We start from the raw sequence: 18615 nt of genomic DNA, 5'->3' as shown, positions 1-18615 counted from the left end.
AACCAAATAATCAGCTTTTTGTGATGTCAAGGGATAAATATTACCCAGGATAACTCTATTCTTTGAAATAGTGCCTTAGGATCTTTCACATCCACCCAACCGAGGAGATGGAGCCTCAGTCTAACATCCCATCTGGCTTCTTTCTTGGTACAGTGTTCCTTCCCTCTGGACTGTACTGGAATGTTGGCCTTGATTAAACAAGGTGAGCATTGATAGCCACCCTGACCCAACAAAGTGAGATGCTGTTACTGAAGGACTAGAGCAACGTTTGTTCTTCGTAAGCAATCTAGGAGGTAGGATTGTTGAACTGAATAATCTCTCACATTCCAGGAATTATTCTAAAGTTGGAGGTTAAAGGAGCGAATGTGTGAAGTGCTTCCTGGCATCACCCCTGAATCCCAAGCTCTTATTCTATGGTTCTGCCCCTTGTTTTAGACTCACCCACCAGAGAAAATAGTTTTACTTTATCCTCCTTATATTTTTTAAACAATCTTAAACCTAAATTGAATTATAATAAGCCTTTAACCTTCTAAACACAAGGGAGTACAAACCTACCCTGTACAACCAACCCTCATAAATTTACCTTTTGATCAGATTAAAAGACCACTCCTAGTTTTTAACCTTCTAGCTCACTGGTTGATGGATTGCACTGTGCATGGGTCAACCCCATGTTAAGCATCACCTGGTGTGGCTCGAGAATTGTCACTCTGGCAAAGCGCAGTCTCTGCCCATTTGCTGCAGAGGGTGACAGTGGGCCGAGAAGGTGCGCTATTCACTGGCCTCTTCTCAGACCGCTGAGATTCTTGTTTCTGCTTGTCTCTGCCAAAGCCTTTCCAAACAGTCAGCCTCCAGAGATCACGGCCATTAGTGACTGCCTCCCAGTTGTCAGTGTCAACAGAAGCCATCTCCATTCTGACTTGCAGATGCCCTTGTACCAGAGGAATGGATGTTTACTATATAGGAGTTTGGGTGTACAGCTATCATTCATCTGGTGCACAAGGCCAAGCCAGTGTCGACATCATTGGCTTACTGCTGAGTAGACTGCATACTACTATAGCTTTTCCAACCTTCAAGAGTTGTTCTATCAAAGCCCAGGGCAATCATCAGGTGCAATTAACTCTAGTTCTTACTCCCTGGTACTGCTAAAAATCAGATTCCCTTCAATTGGGTACATTTTGTTTCACATCATGTAATCACAAAACATCTAGAAATCCTTTGAGTGCAGGTAGATTTGACCAATTGAATCATTATAAATACGTAAGTGATGCTTTTCTTTACATAACATAGTTTTGTGCTATGGAAAATGGACATTTTAAATTAAGTATTTACTCATTCACAAAACATTGGCATGTCAGAAACCAAATTTCAACTAAAATGTTGCAATTGACTTCATACTGTAATACAGAATACAATGTGCAAATTACATCAGTACAATTCATTTTAAAAGTTAGTCTTGCAAAATACATGTTACACAACACAAAGAGATGCTTAAGATGCAAATCAATGATTTAAAATTGAAAATAGATGTTACAGCATGGAAACTTCAAACTGCATTATTTCTATAAATAGTCAACACCCCCATGAAGAAGGTCCAAATATATTTTCACATTAAAAATAATGCATCTGAAAATGAATGGGTTATTTTGCTTTTTCCCCTTTCTCTCCCCTCAATCATTAAACATCAGCATCTGCCTAAACCGAACACAAAATCCATGAAGGAGCACAGGGAAAGGGGTTGGTAATAAAATGCCACACAGATGGTGGGCCCAATTAGCAAATCAGAGCTTAAAATTAAATGAATTTTTTGAGGGGAAAACTATAGGAGGTATTCATGGATCTAGAAAATGTAATTGTCATGTACTTGTTTGAAGAGAGTCCAAGTTATAAACTGATTTTATTGATACACATGCAGCCATCAAATAGTCACATCATGTTTCATGTACAATTAGAGTTATTCCCCCCTCTGAAATTTAAAAAAATACATACTGGAGAAGTTTGTTACATTTTGAATCATGCCAAGGATGATATTAACCAAATTTATTTACAGACAAGTCACACTTAAGAATTTTACAGACAAAATAATACACTGTTTATATTTTTCATTTTAAAAACAATTTGGTGCTTTGATCTGAATAAATAAAACAGCAGACACTCTTTCACATAAAACACTGGAAGCACACATGCTTACATGGATATTGAAGAATGTTCAGCAACCTTTCATAGATTGGAAATAGTCTGGTACATGCCAGAATTTTAAAAAATCTCTGGATTTACATAAGCCACCCACACTAAAATTTAAATAGCGTCACCTTTCCATTCAGAAATTAGATTTATTAAACAAAATCCATTTACATTCTTCTCTGAAGACATGAAATATCGCCCTTCATGATGTACAGTACAACATAATCAAACACGACATAATCAAACACCATTGATAGTGAAGTTCAAATTATCAGTGTACACATACATGATTTAAAGAGACAGCATTGTTCTCACTGCTGTAATTGTACAGGGTAGCAATCAGTAACCTCAGCTGTATATAATACCTTTTATTGCCCTACAATATACTGAATGGACCCCACTTGGCGCCATTATCATGAGAGCTTATTTTAATTGGGTTCATAATCATCTTCCAGGATTTCCTTTCAGATTGGAAATTATACTTTCTGGAAGATTCTTACATCAGGGACAGAGTGTAAATTGCAGAGTCTGTGCAATCATTCTTACGTTCAGTAGGATTAACAAACATTACTGATAAATGGAATTGATGCATTCTCTCCAACAAATCCTCCTGGGGAAGTTTAGATTCCTTTGGACCCATTATGCTTCTCCCAGATTCCAGATATGTTCAGGTTGGCAGATCTGGACACGCCTTCACACAGCTTATCAGCACTGTAACATCAACCAGATACCCCTTCACATCCAATGGAGATAGGCCTCAACTCTCTCAACCAGTTTCTTCTTCAGGTATTTTAGGTTAACATTTCAGTTTAGGATCCTGCAGCCTGCTCCAGATTCTTATCATTTCTTGAGGATTTCTGCTGTGGACTAATATTAAGTTTTTATACGCACAGGTAACGTGTCTATCTTTTTGTAGTATATCAAAAGTCCTGAAACCTTTGTGCTTTTCTGGAGCAAGGCCAAGTTTCCTAAGGCACATTCCAGTATACACATCATCAATTGGATAGAGTGCTACTTGGTATGATACATTGTGGAGTCTCTTTGCCAAATATCCAGAATAAAGAAAGCCCCCTCCACCAGCATAGGGAGGGTACACCCCTTCAAATATACTCTCCGGAACATAATATTTCAATTTCTTCTCTCGATGAGGTCCGGCATTTGTAATTACATCACCAACAAACAGATCTCTGGCTTTGCCCTTGTCCAGTGTGTTTAAGTATTCCAGAATCTGGACTGTGTTTACAAAGACATCATCATCTCCTTTAAAAATGTATTGAATATCAGAACATGATTTACTGACCCACTCCAGAAACAATACTTCTTTCAAAGTTAGATTAAAGAATGTGTCTCTGTAATCCCACAAAAGAATATCTTTGTGCTGATCACTCTCAAACTTTAGCATTTCTGAGAGATTAGGAAAATCATCTGCTGGAGATGATTTTCCGAGTAAAAAGATCCTAGCGACAGTCTTATTCCCTATCGTTTTTTCATTCCCCCATGATTGACGTATGGCTTGCCTTCTATCAAAGTGCGATTCCAGTGATTTTATAGCCAGCAGCAGTACAGGTTTATTCTGGCATTTGGTTGGTTGGTCAATGATTAATGGATAGCTCCTACATCGCAGGTAGGTTAGAAAATCCTTGAACCGGTCTGGCAAAGAATCAAAATTACCGATCTCATCCTTTAACTGCGAATTAGGTTCACATGTATACAGAGTTGTATTGTTTAAATTGTCCATCACGGTTCTGTTGTGCAGAGCAGCAGTAATAGGGTTGTACAATTCGTCCAGTTTGTGCTGTTCTCGATTCCAGTATGGTTTAATAGGAGCCAGTGGCTTCCAAAACACACTGTTAGAAATTATCACCTTTTTGCTAGAGTTTGTGTCTTGGCGACCACTGCGTGAAATCTCGACAACTATATAAATGAAGAAGTTGACCATCATCAGAATTCCCACCAGCTTTGTCCTTTTGCGTCCCACACTCATTTTTCATACCTGTAAGGAAAATTACAGATATTTACCTAATGGAGAGAATCAGATTCACATCTTCACCACCAGCTAGACTGTTCCTAGCTGAGACACAGATCCCAAATGACAAGCTCACTTCTGTAACTTACAACCTTGGCTTACAAAAGAGAATTGACCTGATTTTAAGAGAATAATTCTGAAAATATGTTTTACAAGCTAGCAACAGAGCTCTCCACATAAAAATCTCCATCATTCAAAAATTGTAGCACCATTCTAAATTGATATTTCAATATTCCAATTGATAATATTTCCATTGTATTTCTAAACTAATTTTGTATTTAAATTCAAACCATAAGACAAGTTGGTGTATAAAGTCACGAGGGCCATCGACAGGATGAACGCACAGTCTTTTTTCCAGGAAAGGAGAATTGAAAACTAGAGGGCATAGGATTAAGTTGAGACGGGAAAGATTTAAAAAAAGGGGCTTGAGAGGCAACTTCTTCACACAGAGGTGGTGTGTGTATGGAATGAGCTGCCAGAAGAGGTGGTGGAGACAGATTCAGCAGCAACATTTAAAAAGCGTTTGGATAAGTACATTGATGGGAAAAGATTAGAGGGATATGGGCCAAATGCGGGCGACTGGGACTAGCTGGGAGCACGCCATGGTCCACATGGGCTTGTTTCCCTGCTGTATTGCTCTATGCCTCTAAGTGTAGATGAGGGTAGTGCGGTTGATGTAGCCTATATGAATTTCAGCAAAACCTTTGACAAGGTCCCACATGGGAGACTTACAAAGATAACAAATATGGGATAAAGGATAATTTGATAAGGTGGATTCAAAACTGACAGAAGACTGGTATAGTTACTGGGAGCCAATGTCCAGTAGCACACCACAGGGATCTGTGTTGGGTTGCCCATTATTTTGTCATTTATATAAACGACAGTGTGGGGGATAGGATTAGTAAGTTTGTGATGACACAAAGATTGACCGGATGGTTAACAGTGAAGTTGAGTCAATGGATCAATCCGCTAATCCATTGGCCTCAGTGGATCAGCCACGGTAAATGTGCAGGGTTATGGGGAAAGGGTGGAGAGTCCTCCCCAGTACCTGAGCGAATCAGTGTAACTCAAGTGAGACCCTGTAAACAAGAACAAGCCTGAACATTTACAAGTACCACTCAGCCTCAAACTGGAGAATTGTCCCAGAGTGTCTCATCTGCACAGTGCAAATTATTTTAAAGATTACAACTTTTTCTCACACTAGTTAAGGATGGAACATTTTCAAATGTAATTAGGATTAGGGTTAGGGTCACCTACCCCCCCCATGGTAGGAAAAGTCCAATAGCAGAATATTACACATAACTTTCATAGCAAAGAAACTGGCGAATCAGCCCGTATTTACTCTCCAAATGAGTCTCTTCCCACCCTTTTTCGTTTCAACCTATCACACCATGCAGGATTAAACAACCCATTTGATTCGCACTCTATCCATCAATTTAAACATTCACTTCCACCACCACTGACGCAGAGTAACAGTGTGTACTACCCACAGCAACTCACTAAGGCTCCTTCGACAGCACCCTCCAAACCCAGAACCAGCACCACATAGAAAGACCAGGGCAGCAGATGCAAAGGAACCACCACCTGCAAGTTCCCTTCAAGCAACACATCACCCTGACATGGAAATATATTACTGTTCTTTCAGTCACTGTCAAAATCCTGGAGCTTCCTCCTAACAGCACTGTGGATGTACCTACACCATCTGGACTGCAGCAGTTCAAGTCAACTGCTCAAAGATAATTAGGGATGGGCAATAAACACTGGCCTGGTCAGTGACACCCACATCCAATGGAAGAATAAACAATGTGGTACATGCTAAGGAACATTGTTTGTTGTAATATTAAAGTAATTATAATAACTAGTGGAACTCTGGATATACACTGACATATCAGCAGATATGCAATGAAGGTAGATTTCCAAGCTTAACATCTTTAATCATACAAGAAACTATTCCAATTTAAAACAGTGTTAAAATGCTGCCTATCAAGGGCAAAATACCTACCATGATTTTATTCTGGAACAATTATAAAATCGTCAATAGTTTCCCCTCCACCACCTGTAAAAGGTATCAGTTTTTATATATTTTTCCTTGTACTTATTCCTTGATTTAGGTACTCTACTAAGTGTCGACTGGGTTTTTGGCTAGCAAAGAGTTAACTGCTGGTATGTGAAGAATTGTTTACATTGATTGGGTTAAGTGTAAATAAAGATGGTCACATGATGATTAGAAATAGCATGTTGTAGGAAACTAGATTTAAAGAACCAAAGGGCAAGAAGTTAAAACAATTGCAAACGATTAAATGGAAATTAGAACAGTTTAAAATCATTAAGTGTGTCTGTGGAATGCATGGTTTAATAATAAAACAGAAACAGAATAAAGTGAGGCTGTTTATATTGCTTTGTTACTTTATAAATTCTCTTTCACTTTTACACCAAAACTATTGTCTGCCAAATTTTTTGCCTCACCAGGAACCCGAATAAAGGCACAGTAATTCGTAGAACGTTAAACATATAAGCAATTTTCATCCTATTTTCTCTTCTCTGATCCTTAACTGTTAGCTTACTTTTTGCATATAATTTCTATAAAGAAAATGTTATATGAATATTTTTAGGGTTTATTGGGTTATTCTTTGAAACAAGATGATGTGTGTGAGTGCATACCCTGGGACATCTCTTCCCTACAGTAGTGGGGTGTCCTTTGTGATAATATTACTGGAATGATTTTTACAGATTAACTATCTGTAAGGGACTAGAAAAGGGTTTTTCTGCAAGACTAACTTAAACATGTAAGATTACATTTAAACAGTTAAAGTTTTATTTTGTCAATAAATGTTTAAAAATATTTAAATTGTCCAACCGTATTACTAGAATTTGTGGCTCCTAGCTTTAGTACACATATCTTCACATAGTAAAATGCAAACAGAAAATGTGTGACAATTTGCTAATTTTTCCTTTGGGATTCAGTTTATATGGCACTTACCACTACTAGATCACAACATTCCACAGACAACTTCCGCACTTGGGTACCACACCTAAGGAATTAATCTGATGTGTGAATGAAGACAATATCCTCAAGCTACTTAATCACCTGGAGTCTATGAGGATGGGGTCAAACAAGGAGTGGACAAGCAGTCCACAGGGAGTCAGGTGAGTGGAGTGGAGGGTCAGGTGAGTGGGAGAAGGGAAGAGGGAGAAAGACTGGATGGCCAAGAGCACGACAGGTAGATGGAGTGAGAATGGGAGGAACCAGCAAGGTTCCTGCGTCAGGAGTCCAAAGTACTTTGCCATTTTGATTAAGGCCAATGGATAAATTGTAGTTCAGACTAGTTGTGTTCTTGGAGAGAGTATTTCACTCAGAGTACCCTGGCTTTCCTGCTCAGTTGTTCCCTGTGTAACATTTACACATACTCAAAAGGATTACAACATGGAGCATCTTCTAGCGTAAAAATAAACTTTTAAAATATTCATGTTGTTATTTTTGCAAAGAATGATAAACAAGCTATGATATTTTAAAAAATGCTTTATAAAAGGTCAAGAAAATCATAGCAACAAATATCAATCAGACCAAATGCTGAAACTACACTAGTGAAAGGGTGGAAAATGGTATGAACAATTCTTGTTGGCTGTAAATGTGAGGCAAGTATGTAAAGAAAATTAAAAATGTAATGTATCTGAGCCGCTGGGTTCCAGGGAGGCTCAGAACATTAAACAATGGAAATTAAAAAACTCATCAACTTTCACAGCTGCACCATAGAAAATATCTTTTCTGGATGTATCACAGTTTGGTATGGGCTCCTGCTCTGACAAAGACCGCAGAAACTACAAAGGATTGTGAATGTAGCCCAGTCTATCATACAAACCAGCCTCTCTGTCTACGTCTTCCCACTGCCTTGGAAAAACAGCCAGCATATTCACAGACCCTATGCACCTCAGACATTTTCTCTTCCACCTTCTTCCGTCAGGAACAAGACACAAAAGTCTGAGGACATGTACCAACCGACTTAAGGAAACTTCTTCTGTGCTGCCATCAGACTTTTGAATGGACCTACTTTGTATTAAGCTGTTCTTTCTCTACACCCTAGTTATAATTGTAACACTAAATTCTGCATTCTCTCCTTTCCTTCTCCCCTATGTACTCTATGAACGGTATGCTTTGTACAGCAAGAAACAATACTTCTCACTGTATCCCAGCGTTCACAGGAACAATGCAAGTTGAATGGTTGGTGAGTGTGTAAACAGCTAAAACATCAGAAAAAGGAATGGACTTTTTTTTGTTATCCTTAATTAGCTGCCTTATAAGTGAAATGGCTCAAATTAGTGAAACAAGATGTTGGTAAAGGTGGCATTAATTTAAAAATGAAAAATAAATAGAAATAGTTAATTAAAATGCAAGGAGGATGGCAGGGCAGGTGCTGTGTTACAGCTGTAGTAAGTGTAAGCTGGTGGACACCAATGTGATTCATGGTAAGCACACGTGAAGTGTCTCAGGCTCAAGGAATGTCACCTCAGAGTTGATCAGCTGGTTTTGTGAAAGGAAAATTCTGTTTGAAAACCATCGCCAGCACGGTGGCAGAGTGATTAGCACTGCTACCTCATAGTGCCAGGAACCCAGATTCAATTCTGGCCTTGGGTCACTGTCTGTGTGGAGTTTGCATGTTCGAGTGTATGGTGTCGAAATTTGCTGATGACACCAAAATTGGTGGAAAGGCAAATTGTGCGGAGGGTGGGGAGAGTCTACAGAAGGATCTAGATAGGCTGGGCGAATGGGCCAGGAAATGGCAAATGGAATTTAATGTTGGCAAGTGCGAGATGGTCCACTTTGGTAGGAATAATGGTAGGAAGGATTATTACTTACGTGGAGAAAAACTGCAGCAGGCGACAGTGCAGAGGGGCCTTGGGGTCCTTGTGCATGAGTCGCAAAAACCCAGCTTGCAGGTGCAGCAGGTGGTCAGGAAGGCGAATGGGATGCTGGCCTTCATCGCGAGGGGCACTGAATATAAAAGTAGGGAGGTCTTGCTGCGGCTGTATAGGGCATTGGTGAGGCCGCAGCTGGAGTACTGTGTGCAGTTTTGGGCGCCGTACTTACGCAAGGATATTTTGGCCTTGGAGGGAGTGCAGAGGAGGTTTACTAGGCTGATGCCGGAGTTGAGGGGGTTGAGCTATGAGGAGAGGCTGAATAAATTAGGCTTGTACTCGTTAGAGTTTAAAAGAATGAGGGGAGATCTCATTGAGACGTATAAGATGATGAATGGGATGGATAGGATAGAGGTGGAGAGACTCTTCCCGCTCAGAAAGGATAGCAGGACTAGGGGGCACAGCCTCAAGATAAAAGGGGGGCGGTTTAGAACGGAGTTGAGGAGGAACTTCTTCACTCAAAGGGTGGTGAATCTCTGGAATTCTCTGCCCGTTGAAGTGGTGGAGGCTGCCTCGCTAAATATTTTTAAGATGCGGGTTGATGGGTTTTTGATAAGAGAGGGGATTAAGGGTTATGGGCAGAGGGTGGGAATGTGGAACTGAGCCACGACAGATCAGCCATGATCTTATTGAATGGCGGGGCAGGCTCGAAAGGCTAGTTGGCCTACTCCTGCTCCTATTTCTTATGTTCTCCGTGTGTCTGCGTGGGTTTCCTCCCACACTTCAAAGATATGCGGGTTAGGTTGATTGATCATGTTAAATTGGCCCTTAGTGTCCAAAGATGTGTAGGTTAGGAGGATTAGTGCAGTAAAGATGTGGGGTTATGGGGATAGGGCCCAGGTGGGATTCTCTGTCAGACAGTTGGTGCAGACCCAGGTGGGCCAAATGGCCTCTCCCTGTATCATAAAAATTCTATGAAAAAGTGAGAAAATGTGAAATTGCTCATTTTGGCAGGGAGAATAAAAAAAGCCAAGTATTACTTAAGCAGAGAATGCTTGTGGAATTCCAAGGTTCAGAGGATCTAGATGTTCTTGTGCCTGAGTCACGGAACATTAGCATGCAGGTAACCAGGGTGGCTGATGGAATACTGTCCTTTATTATGAGAGGAATTAAACATCAGGATTTTATGCTTCAGTTATACAGGGTCTTAATGAGACCGCATCTCAAATACTGTGTGCAATTTTGGTCTCCTTATTTAAGAAAGGATGTAAATATGCTGGAGGCAGTTCCAAGGAGTTTTATTAGATTGACACCCGGAATGAGAGGATTATCTTATGGGGCAATGGGCTTGTTTCCATTGGCGTTTAAGAAGTTTTGAATGGTGTTGACAAGGTGGATGTAGAAAGGATGTTTCGTCTTGTGGGTGAGTCCAGAAATAGAGGACACTGTTTGAAAATTAGGGCTCAACTTTATAGGGCAGAGATGAGGTCTGAGAGACTCTGGAACACTCTGCCTCAGAAGTCAATGGAAGCAGGGTCACTGAATATTCTTAAGGAAGGCATAGATAGATTCATGTTAGGCAAGGGAATCAAAGGATGGAAATGTGGAATTAGAAACACAACAGATCAACCAGGATTTTATTGAATGGCAGAGCAGCCTTGAGGAGCTGAATGGCTTCCTCTTGCTCCTATTCCATATGTTTGGAATCTGAAACTGAGTGTAGGGATAAATGGGTAATTTTGAGGTTGGCAAACCTTAACTAATGGTGTGCCACAGGAATAACTGCTAGGCCTCCTCTATTTATAACTTATGTACAATGAACAAAGGGACTGAATACTTGGTTGTGGAATTTGCTGATGGCACACGTAGGTCAGAGAATAAGTTGTGAAACAGGCATAAGGAGATCTGGATAGGTTAAGTGAATGCGCAAAAATGTGGCAGACGGAGTATAACGTGGGAAAAGGCGACCTTGTCAATTGGAATGCAAATGCGGCATATTATTTAAATATGCCAAACTCTGGGTGGCCTGGCACATGAATCACAAATAGATAGTTTGCAGCTGCAGCAAGGGCTTAAGAAAGCAAGCAGAATGTTGGTGTTTTTTTATAAGGGGGTTGGAGTGTAAAAGTAGTGATGTTTTCTTACAGTGGCACAGAACGTTGGTGAGAGCACAACTGGAGCATGATGTACAGTTTTAGTCCCTTTACTTGAGAAAGGATATAATTAGCAGCTTAGAGGAGGTTTACTTTATGATTCCTGAGATGAAGGGGTTATCTTATGAGGAGTAGTTGGATTTAATGGGCTCTATCCATTAGAGTTTAAAAGAATGAGGGGTGATCTTATTGAAACATATAAGATCCTGAGGGCACTAGGCAGGGTAAATGCTGAATGTCTCCCCTTGTGAGAGAGAGACATAGTTTAAAAATAAAGAGGCTCTTCATTTAAGGGGGAGATGAGAAGTTTTCTCTGAGGATTGTAATTCTGTACAATTTGCTTCCCTGGGTTGTATAAAATGCTGGCTAGTCCACAGCTTAAGTAGTGTATGCAATTTGGTCACCATACTACAGGAAGGATGTGATTGCACTGGAGAGGTGCAGAGGAGATTCACAGGGATGTTGCCTGGGCGTATCAGCTATGAAGAGAGGCTGGATAGACTGGCATTGTTTTCCTTCGAGCAGGGAAGGCCGAGGGGGTACCCAATTGTGGTGTATACATTATGAGCGATATAGATAGGGTAGATGGGAAGAAACCGTAGTAGAAACATCAATAACCAGTGGGCAGAGAATTAAGGAAAGGGGCAGGAAATTCAGAAGGGATTTGAGGAAAAACTGTTTTTATCCAAAGGGTGGTGGGAATCTCGAATTCTCTGCCTGAAAGCTTGGAGAGGCAGGAACCCTCACAACATTAGCACTCAAAATGCCAAAACATTACAAAGCTATGGACCAAGAGCTGGAAAATGCGATTAGAATAGATAGGTGCTTGATGGCCAGGGCAGACATGATGGGCCAAAGGACCTCTTTCCATGCTGTAAAACTCTACAGCTCTGGAGGATGGATCATTGAATATTTTTAAGGCTAAGGTAAATAAAATTGATTGACAAGAGAGTGTCAAAGGGTATTAGGGGAAATGAGAATTGAGGCCATAATCAGAGCATCCATCACCTTATCAAATGGTGGAGCAAACGCAAAACAGCCAAACGGTGTTTGATGACTGGCACAGACTCGATGGGCCAAATGGCCTCTTTCTGTGATGTATAACTCCATGACCCTATGGCCTACTCCTGCACTGAATTTGTATGCTTGTATGTCAAGAATGACAGAGCTGTATAAGGTGATGTCCAAAAATGTGATTAAAGATTAAAAAATAACAAACTTTAAGAAGCCAGAATTAGAGTACAAATATTCCTGAAGCGTTGTGATGTTGGAGGAGATTCCAGAGATAGCGAAGCACGAGGACATAAAGGTTTGAAAACAAAGATGAGAATTTTAAAATTAAGCCATTGCTAGACTGGGAGCCAGTGTAGGTTGATGAGCACAAGGGTGATAAGGCAGAGGACCCTTCGCCAGATGAAATACTGGCAGAGTTTCAGATGACCTCAGGTTTGCGGAGGGTGGAATGAGAATGGAATTCTGAAACCATTTGAAAATCACTTTTGAAAGTATGAAAACAATTCAATAAACAATCATCAGTGCTAAATTCAGAAACATGTCCTTTGATTTTAATCGGAAGACAATTCTGGACTGAATACGATGTCACTGAGTATTTAGTATTTACACAATAAATGTCATTACTTTTTTACCAATGAAACACTGGCACCTCGATTCCCAGCTAATTGTTCTTAAAAATCACTGTTGAAGTTAATGTGAAATAGGTGACACATTCCATAACATTATAGATTGCAACCAAACTTAAAGTTGACAGCTTCTATTACTTTCTGAGTTGAAGACACATTTGCAAATATGTCATATTTAAACATCAATTTTAGCAACAATCAGAGGCTGGAAAATCCTTAACTTAATGTCTACTTCATACTGAGTCATTCAAAACCATCCAGTAAAGGTAACATTTCAAGTTGCAAAAAAAAAATTTGTCAAATGTGTTCTCCTAAAAAACACACCGCAAGTCAGAAGCACGTAGAGGAAGTACAGAAAGCTAAAGCACGGTAAACATGCAGGAAATAGAAGCAGGATTCAAAACTAGAGCAGAAAATGTACCAAATACAAACTGCAACTTCCCACAAGCAATCATGTCTCTACAATTTGCACAAAGAAGTTTTTTTTTAGATATTATCAAGGCAAAATAAAAATCTACCAAGATAAAATATTTTTAAAATGGGAGGGTTGAAAATTGTCCCAAAAAGGATGGGCAAGCTCAGTTCTTGGGATTTTATTCTTGCTCTCCAGTGTAGGGAAATACATCAATACTAGTATGAGGACAGTTGGTGTACACTCAATGGGCTGAATGGCCTCTTTCTGCACTGGAGGAATTCTATGAGAAGGCTAAGCATTCTAATCTCAAACCCTCTGCTCCCATGCTAAGATCCTATTAATTCCGCATAGCAGCTCACTGCAAAAGTACACAACATCGCAAAGACTTGACTTCTTGGGAATTTTTTTTAAAACCTGAACAGCCTTTGATTGGCATTACACAATATTAAGAGAACAGTTACTAAACTTACTACAAATAGCAAAATGTGACCCGGCACAAGCAAGAGGTTGGGTAGAATGTCTTGGTGCAGACAGAATGATTTAAATCTAAGCTGCCAGTAATACCCAGCACACTTAGAAGTTCTAGATCTGGTGGACAGTGAAATATTTCACCAGATTAGAAAAGTTATGAACAGTATTGCGTTTTCAATTGCACATCCATCATTTAACATTGAGAGAGTTGAAAAAAAGATATCGAAGCTGCTAGCCACAAATACTTCCCTTATGACTCCACCTTCAAATTGAATCAGTTACAGGAAAGTTAGTAATTGTGGTTACAAGTAGATGCAACATCAAAATTCTATTTGTGAAATATTAGCAGAGAAACACATTTTGTATTTTGTTCCAATGAGTTTACAAGAAGTGATTGCCTGAATTTCCAATTTTTCCTTGAACTCCAGATTGCCCGTTCTAGCTGACATTGCGAATGTTCTCTAGCCACAGTCACCCCCTTCCCCCTGCCATCTTGCAAAAAGACCCTCAATCACTGGCTTTGGGCACTGCTTTATTTTCCAAAGTGCTTGAGCCTGTACTCAGTGTTTAGAACAAGCAGAGATGATTTTATGAAACAAGAAAGATTCTGCGGGTGCTTGACAAAGTAGTTTCATCTCTTGGTGAACTCTAGAACTATGGTCAGAGTTTCACGACAATGGGTCTCCCATATAAGATGGAGATGAGGAGGAATTTCTTCTCTCAAGACAGTCATTAGTCTTTAGAATTCTCTTTCCCAGTGAGCAGTGGAGGTTGGGTCAGTGAATATATTTGAGTCAGAGAGATTGTTTAAAAGGAGTTTAAAGATAATCCTAGGCACTACGTCAGTCAGTTTAACTTCAATGGGCTGGAAACATCTTGAAACAATAATCCGGACAAAATGAATACTGTAGTCATATGGACAAATAAGATTTAATTAAAGAAAATCAGCATGGATTTCTTAAAGGAAAATTTAGTTTAATTAACTTGCTTCAGTCATGAAGCAGTAACAGAGAGGGTCAATGAGGGTAATGCAGTTGATGTGGTGTGCATAGACTTTCAAAAGATGTTTAATGCAGTGCTTCACGACAGACTTGTCAGCAAAATTATAATTCATGGAATAAAAGGGACAATAGCAGCACGGATATAAATTAACTGAGTGACAGGAAACAGACGGTTGGCTCATGATGATTTTCAGGCTGAAGGGAAATTTATAGAGAACATAAGAAATAGGAGCAGGAGTAGGCCATCTAGCCCTTCGAGCCTGCCCCGCCATTCAATAAGATCATGGCTGATCTGAAGTGGATCAGTTCCACCCTGCTTTCTCCCCATATCCCTTAATTCCCCTGTCTATCAGAAACCTATCTAGCCATGACTTAAATATATTCAGCGAGGTAGCTTCCACCACTTCAACGGGCAGAAAATTCCAGAGATTCTCCACCCTTTGAGTGAAGAAGTTCCTCCTCAACTCTGTTCTAAACTCCCCCCCCCCCTTATTTTAAGGCTGTGCCCTCTAGTTCCGCTATCCTTTCTAAGCAGGAAGAATCTCCCTACCTCTACCCTATCTAGTCCCTTCATTATCTTGTAAGTCTCTATAAGATCCCTCCTCAGCCTTCTAAACTCTAACAAGTACAGACCCAGTCAATTCAATCTCTCTTCATAAGCTAACCCTCTCATCTCCGGTATCAGCCTGGTGAACCTTCTCTGTACTCCCTCCAAGGCTAATATATCCTTTCGCAAATACGGGGACCAAAACTGTACATAGTACTCCAGTTGCAGCCTCACCAGTGCCCTGTACAGTTGCAACAAGACCTCCCTGCTTTTATATTCTATCCCCCTCGCTATAAAGGCCAACATTCCATTCGCCTTCTTGATCATCTGCTGCACCTGCAGACTGGGTTTTTGCGATTCATGCACAAGGACCCCCAGGTCCTTCTGTACTGTAGCACGCTGCAGCTTTTCATCCTTTAAATAATAATCCCTCCTACTATTATTTCTACCACAGTGGATACCTCACATTTGCTAACGTTATACTCCATCTGCCAGGTCCTCGCCCACTCACTCAGCCTATTCAGATCTCTCTGCAGACTTTCTGCGCCCTCCATGCAATTTGCTTTTCCACTCATCTTCGTGTCATCAGCAAATTTTGTTACCCTATACTCAGCCCCCTCCTCCAGATCGTAGTTGAAGTAGTAGAGTTAAAAGAGAAAATGCTGGAAAATCTCAGCAGTCTGGCAGCATCTGTAAGGAGAGAAAACAGCTGACATTCAAGTCTAGATGACCCTTTATCAAAGTCCTTTCTCTCCTCACTGATACTGCCAGAACTGCTGAGATTTTCCAGCACTCTCCCTTTTAGTTTCAGATTCCAGCATCCGCAGTAATTTGCTTTTATAGTGGAGTTCCTCAGGAGTCAATGTTGAGACCCTTGCCTTTCCTAATGTATACTAATGACCTAGATCTTGGTGTACAGGACACAACTTCAAAATTTGGGATGATCCAAAATTTGGAAACATTGTAAACCAAGAGGAGGATAGTGTAAAATTTCAGAGAGACATGGACAAGTTCGTGGAATGGGCAGACAGCTGGCAGATAAAGTTCAATGCAAAGAAATGAAAAATGATTCATTTTGGTAGGGAGAACATGGAGAGACAATACAGGGATACATTCTAAACAGTGTGCAGGAGGAGAGGGACCTGTGTGTAAATGTACATAAGTCACTGAAGGGTAGGGCAGATTGAGAGAGTGGTTAGTAAAGCATAAAGTATCCCAGGCTTTATTAACTGCGGCAGGGAATACAAAAGCAATGAAGTTATGTTGAACTTGTTTAAGATACTAGCCTTGTATTCCGTCCCTTGTATCCTTCACTTTAAGAAGGATGTGAAAGCATTGGCAAGGGCAAAAAAAGATTCATAACAACAGTCCCAGGATGAAGAATTTCAGTTATGAAGACAGATTGGAGAAGTTCGGACTGTTCTCCTTGGAAAAGAGGTTGAGAGGAGATTTGCTAGAGGTATTCAAAATCATGAGGGCTCTGGACAGATGGGGAGAAGTTGTTCCCATTGGTGAAAGGATCAAGAACACGATGGAACAGATTCAAAGCAAGTGGCAAAAGATGCAAAAATGACAAGAGGAAAACCCTTTTCTTGCAGAAAGTGGTTAGGTTTGGAATGGACTGTGAGAGTGTGGTGGAGGTAGGTTCAACTGAACTGTTATTTGAAAATAAGTAATATGCAGCGTTCTGGGGAGATGATCTTTCAGAGAATTGGTGCCTACTCAATGGGCCAAATGGCCTCCTTTTGCACCATAGGGATTCTAAGGTTACTCTAATCCCATTTTCCAACACTTGGACTGTAGTCTTGTGTCTGTGGGTTCATTAAACATGATCATGTGTGCAAAATAACTTAAAGGGACCGAATGACATTCAGTCAGCATGGGAACCTGTGGGTTGGTGCGTGGCTGCTGGGCTTAGACCGAAGGGTTGCTATTTAAAGGAATATTTATTATTTTCTGTTCATCATTGCTGAAGCTGTGAGGAGATCTCTGAAATTTCTCAGCAGTCAAAAGAAACTGCTCTCCCAATGGAGTCTCAAGAAGTTGAGAACACGAACTTCAGTTAATTGGCAAAAATAAACTTATCCCCTTTGACAAGAAGAACAGAAAATCAGTACGCTATTTAAGAAAGATTGCTGAACTCTGCAGTACAGAGGGATCTGGGTGTTAAGGTACGTAAGTCACAAAAAGCTAGTATGCTGGTACAATTGTGATTAAAAAGGCAAATGGAATGTTGGCAGCTATTGCAAAGGGAGTGGAATGTAAAAGTGGGAATGTTTTGCTGCAGTTGTACAGGTCATTTGAGAGATCCCAGTTAGCATATTGTGCACAATTTTGGTCTCCAGTTGAGAAATTATAATTGTATGAAAAGCAGTTTAGAGAAGGTTCACTAGATGATTCCTGGGGTGAGGGGGCTATCTTATGATGAAAGGTTGGACAGGCTGGGCCTGTACCCGTTGGAGTTTTAAGAATAAAAGGTGAGTTTATTGAAACGTACAAGATTCTGCAGGGATCAGATTTCCAGCATCCACGGTATTTTGCTTGTTTTAGTGTTTAATTCACTGCCAGTTCTCTTCCATGAAGATGTATTGCTCGCTCCAATGGGATTGCCATTTGCCTTTTACCTTGTTACTGTTTGTTGCAGGTTCTAGAAGCTCAAACACACGCTCCCTCCTTTCAGTTCTGACAAAGAGTCTATGACTCAGAATATTAATTTTGTTTCTTTCCTGATAGATGCTGGCAGACCTGCAGAGTTTTCACTATGCTCTATTCAGAGGGAGTTAGAAAGGGTGGACATTAGAATTGGAGGACATGGTTTCAAAATAAGCAGTCTTCTTTTTTAAGATAGAGACGAGAAGAATTTTTTTTCTCATTCAATCTGTGGAATCTGCTTCCTCAGAGAACACTGCAGGCAAGATCATTGAATACCTTTTCAGGCTGTGTTAGATAGGTTCTTGACTAACAAGTCTGTCAGAAGTTAGAGCACATAGACAGGACAGATAGAAAAGTAGAGTTTAAAGCAGGGGCCACAAGTCATGATCTTATCACAGGGGCTGAAAAGTTTTATATATTCTTATAAGCAATGGAAAGATGTAAAGAAATGTATCAATGCGAATGTTGAATGGTTAGGATCTGGAATTAATTGCCTGAGAGTGTGCTGGAGGAAGAATCAACTGCGGCTTTTGAAACACTCATAGGAAAAGAAAATGTAGGGTTAGGGGAAGGTATGTTGTTTTTGCAAAGAGTTGACATAGACTCAATGGAGTGAATGGTCTCTGTCTGTGCTATAACCTATTCTATGATACTGGGACATGACAGTATTCAGCA

General features: G+C 40.3%; 1 protein-coding gene across 1 annotated transcript in view; it reads right to left on the bottom strand.

The window, feature by feature from the left end:
- Window positions 1–2022: 2022 nt before the first annotated feature.
- Window positions 2023–18615, bottom strand: part of b3gnt2b (UDP-GlcNAc:betaGal beta-1,3-N-acetylglucosaminyltransferase 2b) — a 37555-nt gene continuing 20962 nt past the window's right edge. Inside the window, exon 2 of the mRNA XM_080199947.1 lies at window positions 2023–4174. Coding sequence (XP_080056073.1) covers window positions 2978–4165 — 1188 coding nt within the window. The 5' untranslated portion in view covers window positions 4166–4174 and the 3' untranslated portion in view covers window positions 2023–2977. The remainder of the gene's footprint in view (window positions 4175–18615) is intronic.

The sequence above is a fragment of the Carcharhinus amblyrhynchos genome, chromosome 12 (genome assembly GCF_965287045.1).
Source record: "Carcharhinus amblyrhynchos chromosome 12, sCarAmb.v2.hapA, whole genome shotgun sequence".
Taxonomy (NCBI): Eukaryota; Metazoa; Chordata; class Chondrichthyes; order Carcharhiniformes; family Carcharhinidae; genus Carcharhinus; species Carcharhinus amblyrhynchos.
The sequence above is the reverse complement of the archived record's forward strand: the minus strand, read 5'-3'. Positions and strand labels throughout refer to the sequence as shown.